This window comes from Gavialis gangeticus, unplaced genomic scaffold, assembly GCF_001723915.1.
Source record: "Gavialis gangeticus isolate Ggan-Ray unplaced genomic scaffold, GavGan_comp1, whole genome shotgun sequence".
Taxonomy (NCBI): domain Eukaryota; kingdom Metazoa; phylum Chordata; order Crocodylia; family Gavialidae; genus Gavialis; species Gavialis gangeticus.
Window position 1 is genome coordinate 81,069,491 of NW_017729031.1, and position 25,814 is coordinate 81,095,304.

At 38.4% G+C, this 25,814-nt stretch overlaps 1 protein-coding gene and 1 long non-coding RNA gene across 10 annotated transcripts in view; one reads left to right on the forward strand and one right to left on the reverse strand.

Annotated features, from left to right (window-relative positions):
- The window catches only part of SATB2 (SATB homeobox 2), a 197,697-nt gene that overhangs the window by 164,069 nt on the left and 7,814 nt on the right, over nucleotides 1-25,814 (reverse strand). For 8 of the 9 annotated variants that reach the window (XM_019523164.1, XM_019523163.1, XM_019523161.1 and 5 more), the window contains one exon: nucleotides 7,233-7,409. In XM_019523164.1, coding sequence (XP_019378709.1) covers nucleotides 7,233-7,409 — 177 coding nt within the window. Of the gene's footprint in view, nucleotides 1-7,232; nucleotides 7,410-7,848; nucleotides 7,995-25,814 lie in introns of those variants that run through there. The other variant, XM_019523160.1, reaches the window with a different exon arrangement.
- LOC109301882 lies at nucleotides 7,326-19,458 on the forward strand. The gene is made up of 3 exons (XR_002098655.1): nucleotides 7,326-7,413; nucleotides 17,966-18,043; nucleotides 19,316-19,458. It is a non-coding gene; the product is annotated as an uncharacterized LOC109301882 (long non-coding RNA).

Consider the following 25,814-nt stretch of genomic DNA (forward strand, 5'->3'; position numbering starts at 1 on the left):
GGGGGGGGGGGTACAGTTTATTTATGTTTTATTGCTTCTTTATGTCTAGGGGAAGAAAGACTGAAATGTATATTTTTCCACAAGTAAGATTTTTCAGGCTTATACTTTACCTAACCATTCATATTTTACCTTACCAAAAGTCTTAAGCCTGGCTTTCAATGGATTTGACAGATTTAAAAAAAAAAAAAAAAGATGGGGGGAGTCCTCAGTGAAGTTTACAGAGGGCTCTTGTGCCTGAATTGAAGGGGTTGAACTTTTTTTTTTTTTTTAACAAAAGTGCCCCTCTAATCCAAGCCTTTATTAGACAATGAAATTAAGTGCATATAAAACAAAAAAGCAAAAGATACTTAGCAGAAGCATGAATAAAAGTCCTTTCCCTCCTAATTGTGGGGCTCTAATTTGTGGTTCTAGCAATAGAATCCTACCATCTAGTTGCCATCAAGTGTTCCAGGGTAGGCAAGAACTTTCAAGGGCTAGGGATAGACATTACACATACACCAGTTTAAGTGATCAGAACCTGGTTTAAACCTGTAACAGAACAGATGTTCAGTGCACACAAACCAGTCTGACAATGGCTGAAACCAGTTGGAGATAAACCCGGCTGAGCATAGTATCAGACTTAACTTATTCGTGTCAAACTGATTTATGCAATGTCTGTCCCAGACCCCTTTCTGGTTTAAGTTAAACCAGATACCCCCCCAGCATCCCCCATGCTTTCTGGGCTAGGGTCTCTGCTCCATAGCAGACCTGGCCCTGGCCCTCTGCTCCCTGGCTGGAGCTCTGGCAGAGACTGCAGGCATCTGCCTGGCTTCCCCCAGATGGCCCACCTTCCCTCACCACTCCCTGCTAAGCAGGGATCCCCCATCCCCTCAGACTTGCACACACACCTCTCAGCATTAACTAGCAGACCACAAGCCAGCTACGGTGGCAGACAAGACAAAGGCAGACAGGACTGTGTCCTTTTTGGAGCTAAGTAACAGGTAGCTGGTAATGTCCCTCCTTGAAATGTTCCCTTCCTTGGAAAAAGTTGTTTAAGAAGAGCTTGAACTAATGAGAGGGACTCTGTTTTCTGATGGGGCGTTAAATGCTAATAACAATGGTGATAAATGCTCTGTTATTAAGGAGGGAGGGGAAACCCCTCCCTAATCAGGGGACTGGCAGGGCCTGCCCCCCCCCCCAGCTTGGCACTGTGGAAGGAAAGGGAGGGCTGCTGCAGCGCGCCCCACCCCTGACTTCTAGCCTAAGCCACTGCAGGCATGTGGCTGCATTTGTGGGATGTGTGTACAGTTACAAATCAGTTTAGCCTAGTCAAGTTAAACTAACCTGCAAAGATTGAATCAATTCAAGCTCAGGCTTTTTGAATGTCTGTCCCTAGCTAAGGTGAACAAGCCAAGAAACCTGAAACCACCTTTGACAGAAACCTTTCTACTGTTCTTTATCTATGATAGGGGACCAACAATAGGAACCCACCCAAAACAATAAAAGCCAGGGAATTTGTGGAGGATGGGGGACCACAGAAGGAATCTTTTAATCCAGACAACTTCATAGCATTGCCAGAATGTTGATCTACCCAACAGCTCAATTCAAAATCATTACTGACTTCTAGTTCACAGTTCAGTGCCAAACACCCATTACAGCAGCACCAGCCAGCTATGGTGAGGACTCTAGTCTGTTCTTCCACCTTTTTCCAGAAATGGAAGACAACTGAGAAGGGAATGGGAGTGGGGAAAGCATGGCTAGGGTGAAGAAGAGAGATGGCCTAAACCACCAGGGGAAAAAAAAGATTATCTTGAATTTTAAATCAGAAAAGCAGCTGGTTAATCACAAATTAAGATAAAGGTCTTCTACTCAAAAGAGCCAAGAACAAAAAATTGTTAAAAATGAGATGTGTTACTTTACCAAAGAACCTCTATTTAGCAGCAAATAAGCTTGGATGGGGAGGGACATCTGTACAAAAAAAAAAAAATCACTTGAAGACCCTGCTCAAAGCTAATGAATTTATAATCTACATGCTTTTTAATTGTGTAAGACCAACAAACACTTTAAACTCTTCAGGGCTGCATTTGTATGGCACTTAGCACAATACAAAAAAGAAATAACAAACAATGAGAACATGAAAGAACCATCAGAAACGTAGTTTGTTCATAACTGTTTAAGTCATAACCTTACCAGTAAATTGCTATTTTGTGAAAACAGTACCTCACCAATATAAAAACCTCCCTAAAATACTCTGTTGTTATTTGTGCTGTTATTGATAGAACTTGTGATCCTGTCCCTCATACACTTCAGCAAGCAACCCCAGACAGCAGTCTTTGAGGAGCAGAGAAACTCACTATACCTGTAAATGGATTGCATACACTTCCAGGTAAGGACCTTGGATTTTCTTCCCATTTCAACTGTATATAAGATAGCACAACTGACTTACATGTACAGTTACTTGAATAAGTGTTAGGAGAGTATGAGTGTATGAGTTAGCAAGGCTCCACTACACTTTCATGTTTTTATTGCTTCATTCTTGATATAAACACATAAAAGTGGTTCTCTGTGCATTCAACAGCAGTAAAAACCTGCCACAGTCCAAGTAAACCAGCTCTTAGAAAATGTTTCCTTGTGTTCAATGCAAAATTATCTTTTGATTAGTTACATCCAACTATTCCTAGCATTATTCTCCAGGAACACCTCTGCCATTTCCATTCCCTCCTTAGCATTTACACCTTCCTAATATTGATAGGTAGTAACAATCCCAAAAACAGCAATACACTTATAAGGATGACACAAAAGCTAAACAAAGCAAAAGGAGCTGAGCATTCAAGCTGACACGCTAAAACACCTGGCAGATTGTTTCTGATTGCTAGTTTTCTAAATGTTGAAATACCCAGAGCAACTGGAGTCATTTCTCTCTTTTTGCTTTTTCCCCCTTTAGTATTTAAGTGTATCCAGTAATCACAGAAAGCATCAAATTAGCTATTAAAAGGAAGGGTAGGACCCAAGTAGTTTGCCCTCCCTCTCCCATGCAAAAGGAGAGTATTGTCATTAAAGTATCATGGCTTGCGAGACTGTGGTTTATTTTATGACCCTGCCAGACTTATTATGCATCTGGGACAAGTCCCTTCAATTCTGTGATCACCTTCCCAAAAGCAAAATTTCCTTTGTGACTTCCTCATTTTCTCTGCTCCAACTGGCAGCACTCATCTCTCCACTTCCTTCAGTATTTCCATTTACCTTTCCTTCTTGGCCTCCTCACCCATATAGCTATACGGTATAGGTTTTACTTCAGGGAGCAGGACATGGATATAGATTTTTTTGAATAAATAACATCATGCAACACCCTTATTTCTAAATCTACAGCCGTGCCATTGGAAATGTCTCCTAAGTAGCTATTTTTCTAACCTACAGCTAAAAATCACACCAGGCACAGATACTTTTTCTTCACAAAACAATTATGATATGAGCAAATAATAGTCTCTCACATCTGTATCCTGATCTAAGCAGAACCATCTTCAGGGAATACAAAAGTTAAACCGTCTGCACAGCCCATTCAGTGTTTGGCTTCTTTGAAGAACCTTTGATCAGGCCTAGCAAACAGAACTGAACAAAAATATCCATGGAAAATAAAACATGACTAAATTTTTTCCCCTCTGGTTTCAATCAAAATTGCAGAAAGTTAGCCAAAGTTTTCAATCAGCGTTATGCTCCCCAAACCTCCAAAAGTAATAGCGAGTCTACTTCCACAGCTAATCCAGAAGTTGGGGGCCTCCACATAAAATAAGTGAGATGGCCGCTACCTTTATATTTTTAACTATGGAGGGCCAGGGCCTGCAGCAAATTATGATCCCCAGCATTCAGAGTTATGTCTTGATCCATCTTCAGTGGAGCATTTCCTTGGTGAGACCTATAGTCTCTGTGCAAGTTCCCTCTTCTTATTAAAAAAGATCAGTTGCAGGCCACAATATTGAATTCTGATGGTCATCCAAAACTAGCCCTAAAGGCTATATTTTTTACATAAATATCCCAGTTGAAATGTCCAACCTCCACCCCAAAATTAGTAGCAGAGAGCATGTCATAGTATGTCCTGCACAGAGCCCTTGTAAAGAAATGACATGTCCTGCGCACTAAAGATATAGCAGATTTTCTAGTGCCAGGTCTAGCCTTAAATGATTAAATAAAACTACATAAATGTTTATTAAAACTTTATTGTCACTCCCAGATTTCACACCCTCCAGTCAAGCTGTTAACAAGTTCCTATTTTGTTGCAGAAGATTTTTCACAACTCTCAACAGCAAAGCAAATTTTCCTGAGGCCAAGGTTACTTGGAAAAGGCTCCACTACAACAGTCAATAGAAAATGCTATAACCAGCTGTTTACTGGGTAAAGATCCATTGTCCAAATAATTCAGGACTAGGTAGAGGTGATGAAACAACAAGTCTTCTTCAATAAGGAATAGTCCATCTTCAGAAATTCCATCTACATCCTTCCATGTATTTCTCTCAAAATTGTTTACCCTAGTCTGGCAAGCTACAACGAAAACAATTGTGAAAACTGATACAACCACACTCACAATTCTACCACAAAAACCAGATGACATCTCTTCTTCCAGCTGGACCTCCAGTGGGAAACACACACAAAAAGATATATTCTAAAGGTGGCTTCCAAGAGCAGGCAGAAGCTTTCAATGATCCTTGACACTCACGTCCTGGAACCAGACAACATCAGGAAAGAAAGGAAAAAGTAATATACCTTTTTCCAGCCCAGAAGATTACAGTATCTGGAATTGTAATCCCACAGATAGGTAACCCATCAGTTCATAGGCTATATGTAGCTTCATGAAGCTTTACCCAATTAATGTTTAATTTAGCACTAGGGAATGTCAGGACAACTCTTCATGTCGGTAACCGAGTCAGTTTTCTACGGAGCAAGCTGCTCAGAGATTTATTGCATTTAGGAAAGCATAAGAGAACCTTTAGCTTGTACCTTCAGCCATTTAATTCAGCTTTTTCCTGTTCACAAAACATCAGTAAAGAGAACACAATGATTGCTTGTCAGTGAATATTTTCAAAAACAAAAACAAACTCAACAATACTCACAAGAGAAGCAGATTTTCCCTGACCCAAAAGGCTTGAAACAGGCTCAGAAAGAAAAACAGTTTTACTAATCTTTTTACATGCCAATAAATCTTCACACCACATACTATTTTACAAAATTTTGCAATGAATCTGAACCGTCTTAAAACCAGCTAGTTTTGTGCTTTGCCTGCATCTTATCTTACAGCTTGCCAACAGATAACCTCTCCTATAACACACTCAATAAAAAAGGCAGCTTCAAATGATATAATTGGCATGTTCTACACTATTTTTATACGTGATTATTATAATTAAGAAGAACAGAGTTTTCTGGGTGAGGTAAAAAAATAAAACAAAGCAAAGCTGGGAACTGATAAATACTGATACAGTATTTTCTCCATTTTAAGTATGATATCATCTAGGACATTTTCCAATACAAAGTAACTGCAGGAATTAATGCTTTATATGAAAAAAATCCTGACTAAATAAATGCCTTTTCCTGTCTTCAGGAAAGGGGAATTATACTAGACCTGTAAAGGAGAGAGATACTAGTAATGACAGACATAATATTTTAATCTGTTCATTTTCCAAGATTGTATTTTGAAAAGATGGTAGTTACTACACAAAGAAGAAATGGCTAATTTCCTACGTAAGTCAATCGTACTGTCCTCCTTGGTGTGCTCAACAGAAAAGTGCTGCAAAGGAGAATTTCCCCCAGCGAGTTTCTCAGCCAGCGTGGATCGCTGCACAATGGAATGCCTCCTTGGAGCAGGTTCCCTGCAAAGCCCATTCCTTTTGTAGGTGCCAAGAATCAAATCTTGGCCACTTAATACAGCGTGTTCCACATGTTAGCTCACAACATGTTGAGCAACCGTGTTAACTGAGATGGATAGTGCTGTCAAACAGAAAGCTGGCTCACTGGAAACAGTAGGATACAATGACCTTTGCATTCAAAGAAAGTGTCAGTGAAATGGCACGACTGGGGGAGGGGAGTGGGTAAGTGAGAGAGATGGGGCTGAAGCGCCCTAACTTCTCTCCTTGTTTTTACTGTTGTTTTCTGTAACAACAGTCCAGTAACTCATATAGCTCTGCATGAGTTTTGATTGGATGCAGATACTGAACCTCTCACAAAGCAGATGTGCTGACGAAGGAAATGAATCATTATCACAGTTTGGACAGACGCGTGCATTCAGAGCACTATGTTAGAATATCCTCAGCTTCAGAACAGTTTGATTCAAACTCCACTACTGCTCATTCTGAATGCACCTGAAGCTTTCTTACTGCTTTTTCATAAAGAAACAGAGAATACAGCAGTTAACATCCAAATCTCCAAGCAACGCCATTCCTAAATGAGTATAACCTGACACTGGTTTTGTAAAACCATGGAAGGATGGGGCTAGAAGTTACAGATTTCTCTTCTGAAAAGTAAGTATAGTCATCATTCATTCAAGCAATTCACTTGGAATGCAGAGATGACAATTTCAACAAGATTTCTTTCCTGCTTGTTTTCTTTTGCCTTCTAGATCAGGTTGTTTTTTTTTAATTCTGGGTGAAGGAGTTTTATTTTAAACTGTCCCTATGGTTGGGGAGGGGAAAAAAAAAAAAAAATCAGTAATTGCACAGTAATATGCAGCTTCACAAAGGATTTCAAAGCACTATTTGAGGTAAATGCATACAATAAGCTATTAGTCATGAAAGGAGTCCAACATTATCGTACCGAATATAAACATAGGGGACAAAGTAATGGTGTGATATCACTATTTTAAACACAAGTTAATCATGTTAATTATGGCCTTGAAACAAGGGGAGAAAAGTTTCTTTCTGCAAATTGTATAACACTATCTAGATATACACCCAGGTAGTCTATCTGGTCCTTCTACATAATTTTCTTTGAGACAAAAAACTTACTGCCTTATCAAACCAAACACATGTTTACTCCAAATGATAAATATTACAGTGTTTCATACTTCAGTAGGACACAGAAAATGGTTCCCAGACCAGGTAGTGAGTCTGAGGTTGTTACACGACTAGTTTTAGTAGCACTGATTGAATTGCCTGCAAGATTTACCAGCAATTTTCCTGCTTCGTCCTTACACAGAACGACCTCAGGTGCTATAGAAGGCAGCTTTCTTATGCCAATTCAAGGAAAATGAAAAGAATATCACTGAATACCTTGTGCTTGAGCTGCAGAACTGTGGGAATACCCAAGAGCCAGGAGCGCTGTCTCCACCAGCTGGCTAAAGAGCACATCTTTACGAACCAGAACGAACTCAGCATGCTCTTCTCGATTATCGTAATCAGGAGATGTATCCGACTGCTCCACCACACAAAATACAGGAATCATCAAACCTAGGTAAAAAGTTTTAAAACAATTATCAACAAATAAATCCTTTATCTGTTTATTAAAGCAATTAAATTAAAATACTTCCTGGCAAACACCTGCCTTTAGATTTGTTTTCATTAGAGTGCAAAAGGGTCCTCTATAGGAAACAGCAGAAGTCACAACTCTAGACTCATTTAAATCTAGATTTAAATTTAGATCTATTCAGCATTAATTTTAAATAGTTTACTTTTCTACTAGTCTTTCAGCTTAGTATTTGCCAAAATTTGGCTATCCCTACTCAATGAATATTGTGGAAACATCAAGACCAATGCTGTTCCCACACACAGTTATGTCCTCCAGAAAGATAGTGTGCCGTTATTAGTACATATATAGCCAGTACCCACTTTGTTCACATAACACAGCAAGAATACACTGCTGAAGTTCTAATAGGTTCTCACCACTCACCAAAAACCTTCCACTTGTTAGCAGGTGCTGACTCACCAAGGCAAGTGATTTATTACTTCATGCTGGCATAAGGAGGGTAGGAGTGACTAGAGAGAGAATCTAGGGTATAGACTGAGCAGTCCTACAAGAGAAACTATATAAACAAGTAAAACTTGGGGGAAGAAAAAAAAGGTTTGGGCTAGATTTTGTTTGGCTTTACTGCAAATTCCCTCTGTGACTGTATGTAAGTCTGTACGTGCCATAACCTACATGACCTCTCCCACAAAGCACCCCCTTCTCACACACAATACAGTAAACAGATATTTTTTGTTCCCATCTGTATTGCTGATTTGCTAAAAGGTTTTTTTTTCTTTAATGCTTGTGAGCCACCAAACATGCTGGAAATTACTGTGGGGTCAAACTGTATTAGCTTCCACACATACCATCTGATGAGAGGTGCTCCCCTAGATCTATTACAATGGAAGAAAAACAGGTCATCTTACTTCACTGTAGTGTAAATGACTATGAAGAACAAAAGTATTTTTTATATTAAGAGGAACATTATTATTGTGCTACTACACTGCACACCTCAAGTGAAATGAAGCAGAAACTGCATCTCAAGCTGGCAATTCTCCTTTTAAAGAAACCACTAGAACATAGATTCATAGATGCCAGGGTCGGAAGGGATCTCAACAGATCATCGAGTCCGATCCCCTGCCTGGGCAGGAAAGAGTGCTGGGGTCAGATGACCCCAGCCAGATGCCTATCCAACCTTCTCTTAAAGACCCCCAAGGTAGGGGAGAGTACCACCTCCCTTGGAAGCCCATTCCAAATTTTGGCCACCCTTACCATGATGAAGTTTTTCCTGATATCCAACCTAAATATGTTCTCTGTCAGCTTGTGACCATTGTTCCTGGTTACCCCAAGAGGTGCCCTGATGAACACAGCATCTCCGATCCCTTGCTGCGTCCCCCTAATGAATTTGTAGGTGGCCACAAGACCACCTCTCAGCCTTCTCTTGCGGAGGCTGAAGAGGTCCAGGTCCCTCAGTCTCTCCTCACAGAGCTTGGCCTGTAAGCCCCTAACCATATGAGTGGCCCTCCTCTGGACCCTCTCGAGTCTATCAACATCCTTCTTAAAGTACGGTGCCCAAAACTGGACACAGTACTCCAACTACGGTCTGGCCAATGCCGCAGAGAGGAAGCATCACCTCCTTCGATCTATTTGTCATGTATCTGCTGATGCATGACAAAGCGCAGTTAGCTTTGCTTATGATTTTGTCACACTGACAGCTTATTTTCATCTTGGAGTCCACTATGACTCTGAGATCCCTTTGCACTTCTGTGTTGCTGAGAGGGTCACTTCCCAGCCAGTAGACATGCTGGATATTTTTGCACACCAGGTGCAGCACTCTGCATTTGTCCTTGTTGTACGGAATCCTATTGTGTACTGCCCACCTTTCTAACCTGGCCCAGTCTGCCTGCAATCATTCCCTACCCTCCAGAGTTTGCACTTCATCCCACAATTTACTATCGCCTGCAAACTTGGACAGAGCACACTTCACACCCACATCCAAGTCACTGATGAAAATATTGAAGAGTACAGGTTCAAGTACCAAACCCCATTACCCACATCCTTCCAGATCAATACCAACCCGTCTACTACCACTCTCTGGATGCGACCGCTAAGCCAATTTGTAACCCACAGGACCATGTAAATATCTATCTCACAGCCTCTTAATTTATTTATGAGAACGGGATAAGATACTGTATCGAAGGTCTTGCTAAAATCCAAGAAAATGACTTCTACCTCTACTCCTGCGTCTAAGCATTTTGTGACCCTGTCATAAAATGAAACCAGATTGGTCAGGCATGATCTACCTGCTACAAATCCATGCTAGTTTCCCTGCTGCATTATTTTTCCCACTGGACTCCCACAGATATGATCCTTCATAATCTTTTCAAAGACCTTTCCAAGGATGGAAGTGAGACTGACTGGCCTATAATTATTCGGATCCACCTTCCTCCCCTTCTTGAAAATTGAGACCACATTGGCCCTTTTCCAGTCTTCCGGGACACAACCCGAGCACCATGGGCACTCAAACAGCCGTGCTGGTGGTTTTGCTATGACAGCAGCCAATTCCTTCAGTACTCTCAGATAAAGCTCATCCAGACCTGCTGATCTGAACACATCCAGTCCATCTAAGTGACTCTGCACCAAGTCAGCATCGACAGCTGGTAGGCCGGTGTCCCTCTGATGCCCATCTAAGAACCCTGGTAAAGAACACTGAGGCAAAAAACTCATTGAATAGCTCAGCCTTGTCCCCCCTGTCTGTTACTAATTGCTCCTTGTTTAGTAGGAGTCCTATGCTTCCCTGCACCTTTCTTTTACCCCCTACATACCAGAAAAAAGACTTGTTGTCTTTAATTTGTGTTGCCAGCCTCAGCTCTGTAGTTGCTTTGGCCTTTCTAACTGCCTCTCTGAAAGTTCGGGCTAAATAAGTATACTCCTCCTTGGTAGCTTCCCCCTGCTTCCACTACCTATATGCCTACTTTTTTGTCCTTAGGCTCCCTGGATTTTCCTGTTTAGCCAAGGAAGTTTTTTGGCTCCTTTCCCCCTTTTCCCTCATACTGGGATCATCTCCCTCTGTGCCTGATGGATTGCCTCCTTTAGAAACGACCACCCTTCCTGGACTCCCATCTTGCCAGTACTGCTATCCTGCAGTGCGTCATTGACTACCCTCTTGAGCACACTGAAGTCAGCCTTCCTAAAGTCAAGCACTTCCACCCTACTAGTTATCTTACCCACCCTACACCGGATGGTGAATTCGATTGATTGGTGGTCACTGTCCCCAAGATGACCACGAATCTGCAGCTCCCCTACCAGGTCCTCCCCTGTAGTCAACACCAAGTCCAGTGAGGCATTTCCCCTAGTGGGACCATGGACCTCCTGCATTAGGTGAAGGTCCTGCATGCGGGTTAAGAACCTACACAAACGACAGGATTTGGCTGACTGCTCCTCCCAGCAGATGTCAGGGTAATTTAGATCCCCCATGACAACCATGTCCCTAGACTGTACAGCCTCTGAGAGCTACCTTGAGAATTCCAAGTCTTAGAAGTATCTATTACATTTTGCTCAATCTGCATTAAAGGACCCCTTCAATATAGGGACTGATGAGCTAGGGACAGAAGTTACACATAAACTAGTTTACGTGATCAGAAACTGGTTTCAACCTGCAACAGAACAGAAGCTCAGTTCACCATAACCCAGTTTCAGAATGGCTGAAACTGGTTTAAGATAAACCTGGTTGAAGTAGTACCAGACTTAGCTGATTTGGATCAAACCAGTTTATGAAACTTCTGTTCCAGACCACTTCCTGGTTCAAGTTAAGTCACATTCCCCTAGCATTCCAGCATGCTATTCAGCCCTGGGCTGGGCTGGGCTGTCTGCTCCAGAAAAGAAGGGTTGGGGGGAATGGGAGGAGGGCAGGGACTGTCCCCCCAGGTAAACCCCATCTGGTGTCTGGGGCCAGGGAGGCAGCCTAAACTTCCCTCCCTCTACCCTGCCCCCTCACCCCGAGTACAGTGCGGCCCCACCCTGCTAAAAACTCTTACTGCTAGCTGCAACTGTGGACTACAAATCCCAGAGCCACCTGGAAGCATAAATAGGAAGTGAGGAGCAACTCTGCAGAGTCCTGCTGCCGTAATTCTAGACTGCAAATCCCAGAGACCTTGGGGGCAGCAGGAAGAGGAAGTGAACATACAGTCCATGCTGGCTACTTGCCAGAAAGCTGTGCTCTAGAGCCCCCCAGCTTCTGGCCTGAGCCACTGAAAGTATGTGGCTGCATTTCCTGAATCAAAAGTGAATGTCTATCCAGTTCCTTCTCAATTTAATCTCTGCAGTTTAGACTAACCTGCAAAAACCGAATCATTTCAGCCTTGGGCTTTCTGACTGCCTATGCTTAGCCCCAGAGACATTTCACTCTTCCTCCTATTTCTTAACTGGTAGATGCTAGTGTATCACCATGGGATTGGTAAATTGAAGCAGCTCTGCTGAATTATAACACACCCCAGAACATATACCATAACACCACCTATGGGCTTCTTTGACAGAAAGGTGCTATAGAAATGATTCCACACTCACTGAAGCAAATAAGAAAGTGTCTCTTCATTTCAGTGAAAGCAGAAATTAATCCTAGTTGCCCATAAATTCCACATCTAGCCAAACAGAAGTTAAAATTATGTTTTAGTCTATTAGCATGCATGAACCAGTGCAAGCTCAAAATGATGTTACACTGTTTATCCTGTTCATGATTCCTTTCACACTATAACCCTGTCCTTCCCTCCCCTAACATAAGCTATATTGTACTGATTCCATCTGCAAGTTACACAATCAGCTACAGTCTCTCTGTAATGCCAAAAATAGAAATGGCCAAGGTTTGATTTTGGGCTGGCAAGACTAACTCAAAGTACTCAAGCTCTTGTTTAATTCCTACAAATAGTAGCTTTGGAAATGGTCCTTTTCACCACTAGTGACTGTAAACTTCTCTGCTACAAAAATGACATTTTCAAGAACATCTCTGAGACTAGAACGATAATAAACTGCTAGCTAACTGCACATTAAAAAAACACCAGGGGAGAGGGGCAAAGGGCAAATTACCACATCCGCTAAATGCTTACATATTTTGATGCATCTGGTGACAATCTCTGGAATTTTAACACCAATTCTATATTAGTGCAGAGTGATAATAAATCCCATTCCTTGCCTGCAAAAATTTCTCCAAGAAAAGTACCACCTGCTTTGCATTCTATTTAGAAATGGACATAGTAAAAGCCATAATTTCTCCAGTGGCTGTATTACCTCAAAATGTCCCTGCTTCCTGACATTATCTGAAAATGAATCAACATGATCTAAGAATAAATTACCATTCTTTAGAGCACATTAAAAAACAAGACAAGAAAGCACGTTCAGCCAGAAGTCAATCCACCTTCAACATACTGATATATATTACATTGCTCCACCTCAACCCCGCAGCAGGGAACTTAAGGTGTAGCTGTTTAAGTTAGTCAGTGTCCACTATCAGCTCCAGCCAGAAAATTTAAAGCAACATTCAAAAAGCTGGCAGACTGACGACAGATGATGAAACAAACCTTTCATGTAATAGTGCTGCAAGGCAAGAGGAGCTTTATTCAATAATCTTGGTATTCTGCAATTCTCACCCCAGATCTGATCGGGCAAAAAATGTACCCATCCCCCCCCACACACATACACACACACACGTGTTAAAAAATAATTCTGTGCATTTGATTTTTCAGATTTACAGGAGTACTTCAGTGAGTGAGTCTGAGTATCTCACAGTTCATGACAAAACTATTGATTTTCACATCTGAATGTTACTGGGCTGGATGGAGCATAAAAAAGAAACATTTTTCATTCATAAAGCACAAATATAGCAGCAATGTATAAAAGCAGCATTGGCATACAAAGCTCAAGTTGTCTGGGAGATTTTTTTCTTAATTGTGTTCATTTAACTTACACATAGTTGTTTAACTGCTTTCCTAATAAATTTAGATGGGGCTTTGATGCACCCATACAGCACTAGCAGGAACAGATGAAGGAAAACAAGATCATGGCAAAACGGGGGGATAATTCATACAAGTTTCTGTATGCATCAAAAATTCCCAATTGTCTAAAGAAGAGATCAAATCACAGTCCTAAGTATGACTGGAAAATGACAGTTTTTTCCCAACAGGCACCCTGATAAATTATGTAACTTCTTATATATTTTCAAAGCAACATACAGGAGTTTAGGCCAGGTAGTTCCCATAGTCAAAGGGACCTGTGCAACTATAAGGCATTACATCTCACCCAAGGTGCAGTGAGACTAAAAAGAATGCACCACTGATTTTATGCCTTTGAGACTTGTACCATCCTGCACGCTTTTCACCTTGTCAGATGCATTTCGCTATGAACTGTTCCCAAGTAAATAAACTGCATCCATAAAATTAAAGGTGGATATGAAATTGTTCTAAAAAAAAAATAAAAAAATCTTTGGTTGAGAAGTGTAAGGTTTTGGTCTCATATCTGTATATATATTAAAAAAATAAAAATCTATCACTTCACTTCAACTAAAGGGTTTTTTTGGTTGGGTTTTTTTGAGGGGAGGGGAGGGGATTGCAGGGACAGCAGGGGCTCAAGAAAATTACTGTAAATGCTTTCAAAGTTTCTAAGCCCATTACAGGACACAGGGGTTATACCAATTTAAATAGATCGATTTAACACACAACACAAACAACTGTAGTGAAACCAGTGCGAGTTATGCGTACAAATAGAGCACCCCTTTGTATTTCTTTCAAATGACAATTTGAAATAAAAGCATGGTGCTAGCCCCCTAAAACATCTTATACCAGTTCTTTCAGTTACTTTCAGGTAAGATATGTTCCTAAGTGTGTTTCAAAATAAATAGTAAATAGCTACTGGACTTCCACCCATCTGCATGCCACCACCGTCATGTGTTTGGAATCTCCAAGGAAAAAAACACAGAAAGCTGGTAATAAGGTTAAATTAAAATGCCATCCATCCTTCCATTTAACCAAACTGGGAAGCGCTGCCTCTTTGCTCTAATAAATATAATATGAAGATGAGCCAATAAAAATTGTATCTTTTCAGATTAAAAATTGTTTTCTTCATTGCAAGTTTTGAGCTCTGTCTAGGTATTATTTAATTTAATCTAATTTGAACAATTTCCAAACATCAGCTTGATTAATTTCAACAGCATGGTGTTATGGAAAGATTTACTGTACTGGGGTTCTCTAGCAGGGAATTAATAAAGGAGCCAAGTTCTCAGTTCTGAGTAACATAAGGTTTTAAGACTTCCAGATTTCTAGTGGGAATACTTCATAGCACAAGCATGTTTTCTTCTGGGAGTTAAATCCACCGAAATTATTAAAAATTGAGATCAAATGGTGGTGTAAGACCCAAAGGAAATCATGCTATAGTGCAAAGATTTTTATCAAATGAAAAAAGTGAAGAAAAAAAAGTTTCTACAGCACACACACACACAGGTAATCTCCCTCACAGACAGACAAAGCTAACATCTATGATTAGATGTTCAAAAAGCAAGGCATTTCTTGAAACGTAATAGACTACAGAAAACCCAACATCACAGGCTTTGCCTAGTAGAGGGTCTAAACAAAGGCCATTCTGTAGAACAAGTCTTTCCCAAACACACAGGACAAAAGAACACAATTCTGTTGACTTCAGTGTAACCATGACTGAGTTTGAGTCAGTGTGTGACTATATTCCCACTCCCCCGCCCCAAGTCTAGTGGACGGACAGTACAGTATCAAGTCTGCAGAGAGGCCTATGATTTAAAATGGAAAAGTGAGCATTACGAAGCTTATGTAATATCCCACTTCTAACAGGAGACAACCTGAATTACAGAGGAGACTAAATCCTGCATGCCTTCTACATGCAAAATGTTCAATATTTTCACACGCATTTTGGTGCAGAAGTGCTTGTAACAAAAGATATCATCTTAACTGATTCATAACTGAAAAAGACCTCAGGGGAATCTACAAGATAAAGACTGTACATATAACAAAAGTATCGTTTCCTCTGTTACCATCCTCAACTGAAATTATCAAAACTGAAAGAGATTTTACTTGAATTCACTTTTCATCACGCATGTTTTTTCCCCTTTGAGGGAACAACTTAATTAAGTGTGAACAGGGAAGAAAAAAAATCACAGGATTCTTTTGTTTGTCACTTTCACTTTCTTCATCTCACGCATTAGGATAAAACTGAATTTACTTATATAATTATTATTCAGCTCTCCTATCTTTTCTTTTAAACTAATAACAACTTAGGAACTATAAATAAGTAATCACACAAGAAAAGGGAGTGGATCCTCACAAGGTTCCACTGCCTAACACAATAGATTACAGATCTAGAAACATCTCACATTTAATATTTGGGCAGGCGGGCTTTTTCGTGCTCCCTGAACTTCAGCTTCAGAACAAATGCATCATTTCCACAATAATATTGTGCAACATCAACAAGCAAGATGAAGCTCAACACAAAACTCACAGTGGCATAAGGAGACTGTATAACAATTAACAAAGATAGAAATCTCACACAATTATTAACAATCAGGAGAGCTTTGTATTCAGGTGCAACTAGCTGAACAAATTTATAATTATGAGAACACCTACTATGTTCCAAATAGCTTTTTAAAGTGGAGAGTAAGCCTTGAGTATTTGAAGAGACAGTTTACTATTCTTAACACCACTTTTATTAAAATCATTGCATAACTAGCTGGGGGTCATATGAGATCATATGCAGAAAATCTAGAGTTCAGTTTAAGATTTAAAAATCCAGATAACTAATAGCAAATTGAATAGATGCAAAGATACCATTTCTAAAATGCAACACACACATTGCTTTTCATGCTTAAAAGTGCTCAGTCTCAAAACACTTTCTAGGTTAAGGCCATATCGGTATGGCAAAACAGAAGAGCAGACTAGACAGAGCTCAAACACTTCAGCAGGTATTAGTTGTCTTCAAAGCCTCACTTTCAAGCTATCCATACATCTTAAAAGAGAATTAAATTTGACAGAATATAAAGCTGTTGGCAGTTAACTTGTTTACAACAAATGCTTGGTTTGGGTAAATTTACGGTGTTTCAGACTTTTAAATATCAAACAAACCTACACCAGTCCCATTATGAGGCAGAGAATTCTTTCACTGTAAATCTTTTTACTGAGGGCCTCAGGAATTAATTCACAGCTTGTTTTCCACTAACTGCTTGGAACTACATGGAAAGAGCTAAACATCCATTGACACGTTAGACTTCAATGCATTAAAATTAAAGACTGTATCAAGACCATCGTGTCACAATCCTAGCTAAATAAAAATTATCTCTGTATAGGCAATAAATAAATAAACAATATGTTTGCCTATAATTCTCCACCTTTTTGGATTACTGGCAACATTTTTCATGATTTAAACACCTAATCTTTAGGTGTTTGCTTTATAAAACAAAAAAATTGCTTCAGATTGAAATTTGACAGAAAAAGACCTTATCCTGCACATAATTTTGAATCAAAATTAGCAAAAAAAAATATATATAAACATTTAGTAATTTTAAACAGTAGCAGCCTCACTTTTTTGGAGGTTTTGAGGGGAAAACTAGGCATGGTACCTTTCACCATCTGCTAAATTATTTTTTCTGGCTCTAAATATTCAATAAATCCCTGGCCACAAAATGCTTCATTATATATTGCATTTTAGTCAATGGTAAATGCAAACCAACAGGACATTATTTGTCTTACAACAGCTTCCAATCCTTTCTGTAGCTTCAAGTCCCTTACCATCACCACTCTCCCTACTCTAGAAATTTTAGCCTTTGGCTTGACAAGTGAATTTCCCCCACCTCAGAGATTTTAGACAAAGATTCTTAAGTGAAACACAGCTTATTGTTCCCCATTAACAACAGAATAACACTTATGATTTGATAATAAATGAGCTTTACATAAGATTTTGCAAAATATTATTTAGAAGATATGGTTAGATTAACTGGAAACAAAAACAAAGATGTACAAAAGGCAGTATCTTTAACATTCCCATCCACCTCTGCCAGGTAACTAGAGCTCATGTGAGCGCAGACAACATTCCCTATGCCTAATAAAAATATCAGCTGCTCCCAAAAAATTAGGCACAACTAACTTAGGTAGGCATGAGAATTCAGCCTGAACTCACAGGTTGTCATCTTGCCTAGATTTAAACAGGCTTCTCTCTTCTGTATAGTTTTTAACATGGAATTCTGTACATTTTCTACGCTATCAACCATTTAGCTCATGAGAAGCTGCCATGGCCTTGTTACAGAGGGAAGGAGGGTAAGTAGGCTGAGTTAGTTAGTATAGCAGTCTATCCCAAAATATTATAATTAGATTCCCAGCTCTCCACTAAATTGCGTACATGTTGGGCAAGCCATTTAAATAAATATTTACTCATTTTCCCCATCTGACTAGTGAGGGTGACAATGCATACCTCAAAGTGGTATAAATTAAGTTCCAAGGAAGACTTGGATGGAAAACTGTGTGTATGCACAAGCTATCACCACTCTTTTTTTTTTTAGCCTAAAGCCTTCTCATCCCACAAAAAAGCACATACAGAAGATACTGATGTCAATGGATGTCCCGTGCACAAATCAAAGGTAATATGTGGCCTCACAAAATGCATATTAAAAAGCACATCCAAATCCATTATAGCTACATTCCTAAAACAATAATAAAACAGCTAACTTATTTCGTTGTTCTTTTTTAAAAAATATCCTACAGCACAATTCAAGTACGATCTAATGGAAAATATACAAATTTCACTTAAAATAGCAAAGGACCCTTTTTTGGGATTAAATTACTGTTTTTTATTTTTTAAAGTATCTTAAGCTATTACATTTCTATAAATTTAATATTTAGGTCTTCTAACTTAACAATGGGGAAGATTGGGGGGGGTGTTTAATTATGTAACAAAAATTGCCTTTGGGGCTTAGATTTTCTATGCCAAGTTGCACTCGGAATAAATTTTAATGACTGTGTTTTAAAGTCCTGAAAACTGGAACCACTAATAGGTCCTTAACTTTGGTGGTGCTAGCAGATGCCACCAAATTATGTAATTTTTGAAGTTAAACCCTTCTTCTAGTAGAAGCATTTTAATGAGGCTTCTATTAACTAGTCTCATGGTAATGGAATAACTACCCTGGAATGTAACAGCAATGCTTTCTTATTTGGTTTTAGCTCTTCTCCAAAAATAAAAATCTAAACCCCATGCTGAGACATGTTCTCGAATCTGCATTAAAACACATTGGTAAATTCTCATTTCTCTGAGATTCATACCTATGGCAAAACAAGGCAAGAGGGGAAATGGAAAGAAGTATCACCCCTTCCTCATGCTACTGAAGAAGAAGATGAAAAACTGAAGAAACTGCTAGAGTTAAGTGGGCACATCCAAATCCAGCTCCAAGATGTAGCCGCAAGAAAAGGAAAGACTGATCTGTTATCCTTGTGTTCACAGCACTTTCTACAATGTCACTTAGGTTATGCCTGCCCCAGAAAACTACTCATTTCTGAACTTGAGTGTCAATAATGGATGCAGCTGAACTGCTAGATATAGAATTTAGCAGACAGCATAGACAAGGGCAACCATGTTCAATACTGCATCAAAATAAACATGACTAAACTCAGGCCAAACACAATCACTAAAGCAGCCCTGAACACAGTTTGACATTGCCTATTCTTTTAGCAGTGGTTGAACTGCTTAGAATAGCTGAAATCCTTTCATAGCATAGAGACACGTGGGGACTTTCAAGCAACAGTACAGGGTGAACAGGAATGGAAGAGAAAAATCAACAACCTAAACCAGAAAGGTATTTACTGATTTATTTCCCTAGCAGGGCATACTGACCTACTCCATTTGTCCTCCCTTTCAGCAAACCATCTGACAGAAAGTCTCCATAGGACTACATGGTCCCAAGCATTTGAAAGAGTATGAATCAACCTGACAGTTAAGTGCATCTACACGTGCGCTTTAATGCACAGTAGCTTATTTTGCTGAGCATTAAAGCGTCATGTAAAAAACTGTGCTATTACACAAATGCACAGTAAAATGGGCTACTGAGCATTAAGCATCACTTAAAAACCATGTTTCAGGAATACAGGTTATAGCCATATTGGTCTACAGGCAAAAGGAATCAGAATTTGTGGCAAATATCTACAGATAGAGATATAAAGACATACAGCAAAATAAAAAAAAAAAAAACACGACAGATTTTTAAAAAAAAATTTTGCAAGTATCTAGTTGGTCTAAAAAAAAAAAAAAGATATCAACCTCTGCCACAAGTTATGATTCCTTTTGCATGCAGACCAATATACGGCTACAACCTGTGTTCCTGAAACATGGAAGATACTGAATTTTAGCCTTCTTTAATGAAAAGTTCATAATTTTACAGGAAGGAACGAAATTCACCACCTTGGAGCAACCTGAAAGCTGACACCCTGGTTCCTGCCTATTGTTCCAGTTCAATCTGCATGTTCACAGAGCTCAATGTACGTCAACACAAGAGAATCTCCTGTCCAGGAGAGCATCCATCACACCATCCTCTTGGGAAATATGAATATCATAACCAAAAGAAAACATAATTCAATATCCTGCTTAACACCAGACAACATTTAGGGAAATAAACTGTTCTAACTTTTATCTGAGCCTAATTGCACAAAATGAACTATTCCATCCAGGAGATCTTACGACACTTTCAGCTCCCCCGTAAAATACGAATTTTCATTTCCACCTTTGAGAAAGTTTACAATCTTTGCATTCTCCTATGCCTGAAGAAGAGTGAGTATGCTCAAAAGCTTGCAAATAAAGAAACACTTTGGCAAATATCTAGTTGGTCTAATAAAAGATATTAATGTCTGCCATGAGTTCTGATTCCTTAAAAACCATGTGCATTCACTAGTGCACATTAAGGCAGCCAAATGCACATTTGCTTAATACCTCACCTTAGAAGTACTAAATTTAATGTGCATTAGGAAAACTTCCTTTTCCAGCTTGTCCCTCATACACAGTGCAGAGAGCTTTTGATTTGTGTTCATATGACTGCATTTTTCTGGAGGGCAGCAGAAAAGAAGAAAGTGCAGCCATCTGAAGACAAGGAAGCCACAGGCACCATGGCCCAAATGAACATGTCACCCTTCTTAGTAATGCTCACTTCCAGGAGCTAGCACTTCACATTTACCGTGCAGTTTTTAACACCCATCACCTCTTACCAAACAGGCTACAAAGGAGAGGATCTACATTTAATGGGTACTACAGCTTCTCAAAGTAAATATATACTCTTCCAGAAGGGAAAAGAAATTGCTGAGGGAGCCTTACAATATGCCGGTTCATTTGTAAAAGTAATTCCTCCATGCCTTCTGGTCTCTCCTGTATGGATTACTGCCACATGGGCTACCCTCTACCTCAAGAATCACACGCCTGAACTAGTGCAGAACACATCCACTCTCTTAGAGCTGTTAACTGTAAAGACAGATGACTACAACCCTTCTGCAAAGTCTGCACTGGCTCCCAATTTACTCAAGCAGAAGGCAGGATAGTTATGCACCTTACATAAATAGCATGAGCTTTTGTGAACTCAACCTCATTTCAGATTAACACAGATAACTACCTCTCCTAGTGTACTTCAAAACGCAACTCCATGTTTTTATTTAAAAAGATGCATGGTATAGAACCAGTGCCAACGCTCCCAAAGAGATGCTCTCTCAACATTCCTCAGTAGTAGGAGTGTTTTTTTCTGCTACAGGTACTTCAGTTTACATACAGAAAATAAGAGAGCAAGGTTCTCACAATCACAGGGCCCTTAATTCTGGAACTGGCTCCTTCTTCTGATGCAACAAAGCCCAAGGTTGTCAATTTCCATGGTCCAACTCAAAGCCCTCCTGTTCACTAAAGCTTTAGTCAAAAGCTCATGATGGTTAGATGATTTAACATAGTATAATGCTAGTACAGGTTTATCCAATGATGGTTTTAAGTGGTTTTGTTGTTTCTAAGGTAAGTAAACCCAACAGCTTTGTGAGGGATGAGTTTCTGTAACATATGAAAAGGTTCGTTCAGAGATATAGAAGCTCTGTTTTGTTTTCAAAGGAATAGAATACTCTTCCTAAATACACACCCCTCACTCAGCCATCATATCTGTCAACCACATAAACTAATGGGATATTCTGTCTCATATAATGCTAATTAACAAAAGGAAAAATCAAACAGGTGACAGAAAAAAATGTGTCCGCTATTAAACGAAACATGTCTACAGAGATAACGCCTCTCTAGAGATGAAACATCTTGGAAGTATCCCGTTACTAAGCTTGGGTCCATATCTGCCCTTGAGAAAGTCAAATATCTTCTATCATACAGACTTCAGCTAACATACAAGATGAAGTAAGCTTTAAAAACAAAAACCAAAAGCAAAAAACCCAACAGAAAAGCACTTCTGTTACTCTGCATTTTCTCTAAGACTAAAAATTGGTAGAGTGTATGACAGGTCCACCTCATTTTTCTTAATGATGTTTTTATTATTCTTCCACTCAATTAAAACAGAAATGGATATTGCATCTTCTGACTGTATAATTGTTATTGTAATCTGTTTTCGATCACTGCTTGGGAAATGGGTCCAAAACAACATAAACTATCCACAGCCTCAGAATACAAGTCATTTTCTTTTACTACAATATTTAGAGAGACATCTATCATGCTGCTATGCTAGTATGTTTGTATTATGGCAAAAAGTTATTTGTAAGTTACGAAGAGACATTATAAAAAAGCACTTTTTACTCCAAAGTAATCTAAAACTCATAATTTATAACTCTGTTGCTTAATAACCATTCAAAACATCAAGCTTAAAATTATGGACATCTATTTTAATATATAAATAACAAAAATGCATGTAAACTGAAGTATGCACAAAATATGAATTTATATGACTTTGGATAAATAGTCTGGTTGCTGTTTCAAAAGTGAAATGCTTCGTTTCCAAAGCATGTCCATCACCAATATTTATGCCAGAAATACTCTCCATAAATTTACATTATTAGAATCCATGGCATTTTATTTAAGTTTTTCCACTTATTTGAACTTTTAGTCCAAAGGAAAACAAAATGACCAACTTGTAAGACCATATAGCTCTAACTGAAATGAACAAAATGTCGGTGATACTCAGTTATATGAGGTAATATATTTGATCTTAAGATGCAAGTATAAGTAAATCGTCTTGAAAAAGAAGGTAACCTTCCACCTAAAGCCCAATAAAAAGCAGGTTTTAATATGAAGAAATCCTACTGATAGTCCTAAACAGATTCAGCACTGTTCAAAAGGTTTACAGTCAACAGAAAGTCTCTTCATATCTCTATGTATCTTTGAAAAAACAAAAGAGCACTTTTAAGGGACAGACAATAGTATTACATTTTGTAACTAACTGGTACATGGCTGACATACGAAATACATTTCATAAAAACTGTACGCTGATAGTCCTCTCCGTTATGCTCCCTTCTTTCTTTTCTAGTTTGGTTGGCATTTCTGCAGGTATATTATTCTATTATTCTCACTATGTATTATTTTGTGTACAACACTCCACCCATAGAATAGAAAAAGGTGGTGGTTTAACACCAGTTAAGGCAAGATGACTAAAAAGGTACTACCTGTTATCAACATAAATCCCACAGCTGCTTTTCTCCCTTTTCAATTACTCCGTCCCCATGGTAATTGCATACAATCTATTCAAGCTATGATAGTACCATTTCTCTTAGCATTATTGCACGTGTAACAGCTACTAATAATTTAGAAATGTAACCTTATGTCAAATAAACCTTTAGGGCAGACACGCTATCCTTCCACTTCCATTCAAATTAAAATAATAATCTCTATTGTTCAAGCTCTATTCATTTTTTAAAACTGATGCAACTTAGTCCTCCATCAAATTTCACATTTGTTCAACATATCAGAAGGAAGTTATTATTAACAAAAGTCTTTGCCACATTTTAGTCTGTATAATTGTGCCGATGTCCAATAGAACAATGAAAACTTTCTATATTAATTGAATAATTTAGTTTTAGAATAGGTTTAATTAGTTTCGTCTTTAAGAGAGATCATCTGAACTTTTACTGATGATTTAAATGAGTTAGTCACTTATAAACCATATTCTATATAAAATATAGTGCTCAAATCTGAAGGAAATGGGAGTCTAAATATTTAACTAATTCCTCCTGTTACTAATATACAGTTACTAAACATGAAAAGTAAAGTACCCACAAAATGTCTGCTTCAAATATTTGATATTTACTAGAGGTTGCATTGGTCCTAACAAACATTTTAAAAATAAATCAATGTTGTAAGAATTCATTTCAAAACTGCAATAGTGTCAACAGGATTGCCATTTAATAGCAGAGAACTTTTTTTAAAATGCACTAAAACACTAAGCATGTTGTGGGTGCCTGGAAAAACCAAAAACAAGCAGGCTAACATTAGCCATTTTATAATTGAGAAGGAAATGTAGTTTCTGCATTTTGTACCACTAATCAATTTAAACGCATTTTTATGGAACACAACAAAAGATTTTTTAGCCGATTAGCATACAGACACAAACACCAAGCCTAAATACAGAGGGCAATTTTTTTTACCATGGCTAGAGGCTGTAAAATATATTTTTTCCGAGGCCAACAAATCCTCAACTGGCTTTTGTCAGTTGCGGCTTTAGTTCCTGCGCCAGCTTCACTTTTAGTGCAGGATTTTCATGTGGATATATGCATCTGTTTTAGTATAGTTGATACAGTAGGAACCAATTAACATCAGATTGGTTCATCATTTCTCTCTGAAAAACTAGGCATTTTTAACACGTTCTGCTATTTTCAAAGCTTCTATTTTGTGCTGCCAAAGGAGAACACCTCATTTGATAGCTGCACAAAGAGACTAAATCCATTCCTGGTTAAGAGCTGAGCTATTCTATGATGTACTGAACACTTTCAACTCCTGTCAGTTACAGAGGGGCTTATCATTAGTGACTTTCAGAATTAGGCCTTTACATTTGAAATGCAACAACTGTTACCAGCAGGCAGAAAGATTCCTGCAAGACTTGACACAACCAAAACAAAAGATCCTATCTAAGTGAGTTATGAATTGAAAGATATTAATTAAAAAGTTATAAAGTTGTCAAGTTTGCCATTTATGTAGACGAAAAGCTTTCCTACTTTTAACTATTTTCAGTTATTCCAGAAGGCATCCTATTTCAAGAGGAAAGAAAATATATATTCAACCAATCTAATATTTCACTGTTACTTTGAAATTTTAAAATCTGCTTGGTCAAGGTGTGTTTGTCATTTAAAAAAAAAAAACAAACATGGCTACTTTGTGAATAAAAAAATTAAGATTTCTCAGAACAGGTTACATAGTAATTTTATGAACATGAGCTGCAGAATTGGAGTAAATTACAAAATTAATATCAGAAATGCCAATTTATATTTCCATGTACTATGTTTCTTTTCAATATTATATATACAAGCTTTTGATAAAACCCATCTCTTTACATGTGTTCCATATGATCACTGTCTCCCTTTCACCCCTGCAAATGGCATTAAAGTGAATGTGTTATTGTACTTTCATAACTTCATAAAACACATTTACACTATAACCCTAGTAGTCCACATTGCCAAAATTAAGCGTGTTCAAGTTTATTAAAATGCTAGGCAGTGTTATCTGGAAGTCTGGGGAAGAGATTAAAAGTATAAAGCATGATATTTGCCTGTTTGCAGAAAGATTGCCACTACTTCATTCCACTTAAATGAAACTAGCTTTCCCTCTACTTCTAAATATTCATAAATTATTTTACACAACACAATTTCAATAGGAATACTAAAGCCTTCTAAAGTAAACAGGGAAAGAATTTTTTTTTATCCTCACCTGCACTTGTTTATCCATAACAATAAAGTTAAATACAGTTTTTCCCTTCTCATATGATGTCTGAATTCTTCATCTAAATTTTGGTTGTGAAAATATAGCTATTTAATTTCCTATAACCCAAATTCTCTAACTGCAGCTTTTAGTATAAATATATCATCCTTCCATGTCTATCAAATCAATTCTAGAGGGTGGACGATCCATCAATTCACAGAAACAGCACTTATCAAAAATAAAATGTCCTGTAAATAATTTATGGTAAATCTGTTCGGCCCTATCTATTGATAGTAAATAGAGTCAGCACCTTGTTTATAAAAGAAAAAGAAGAATGAATATTTAATTTCTCAAAGATGCTGGTGTCTTTTCTTTTCTAAAGTTCATGATGTCTTTGTATAACAGCATCTAGTAATTTACTGCGGGGTGGGGGGGGAGGATGCCTATAGCTACTGCTGAACAGCTGTGGTGAAAAAAAAAATCTTATTACAGCTAAT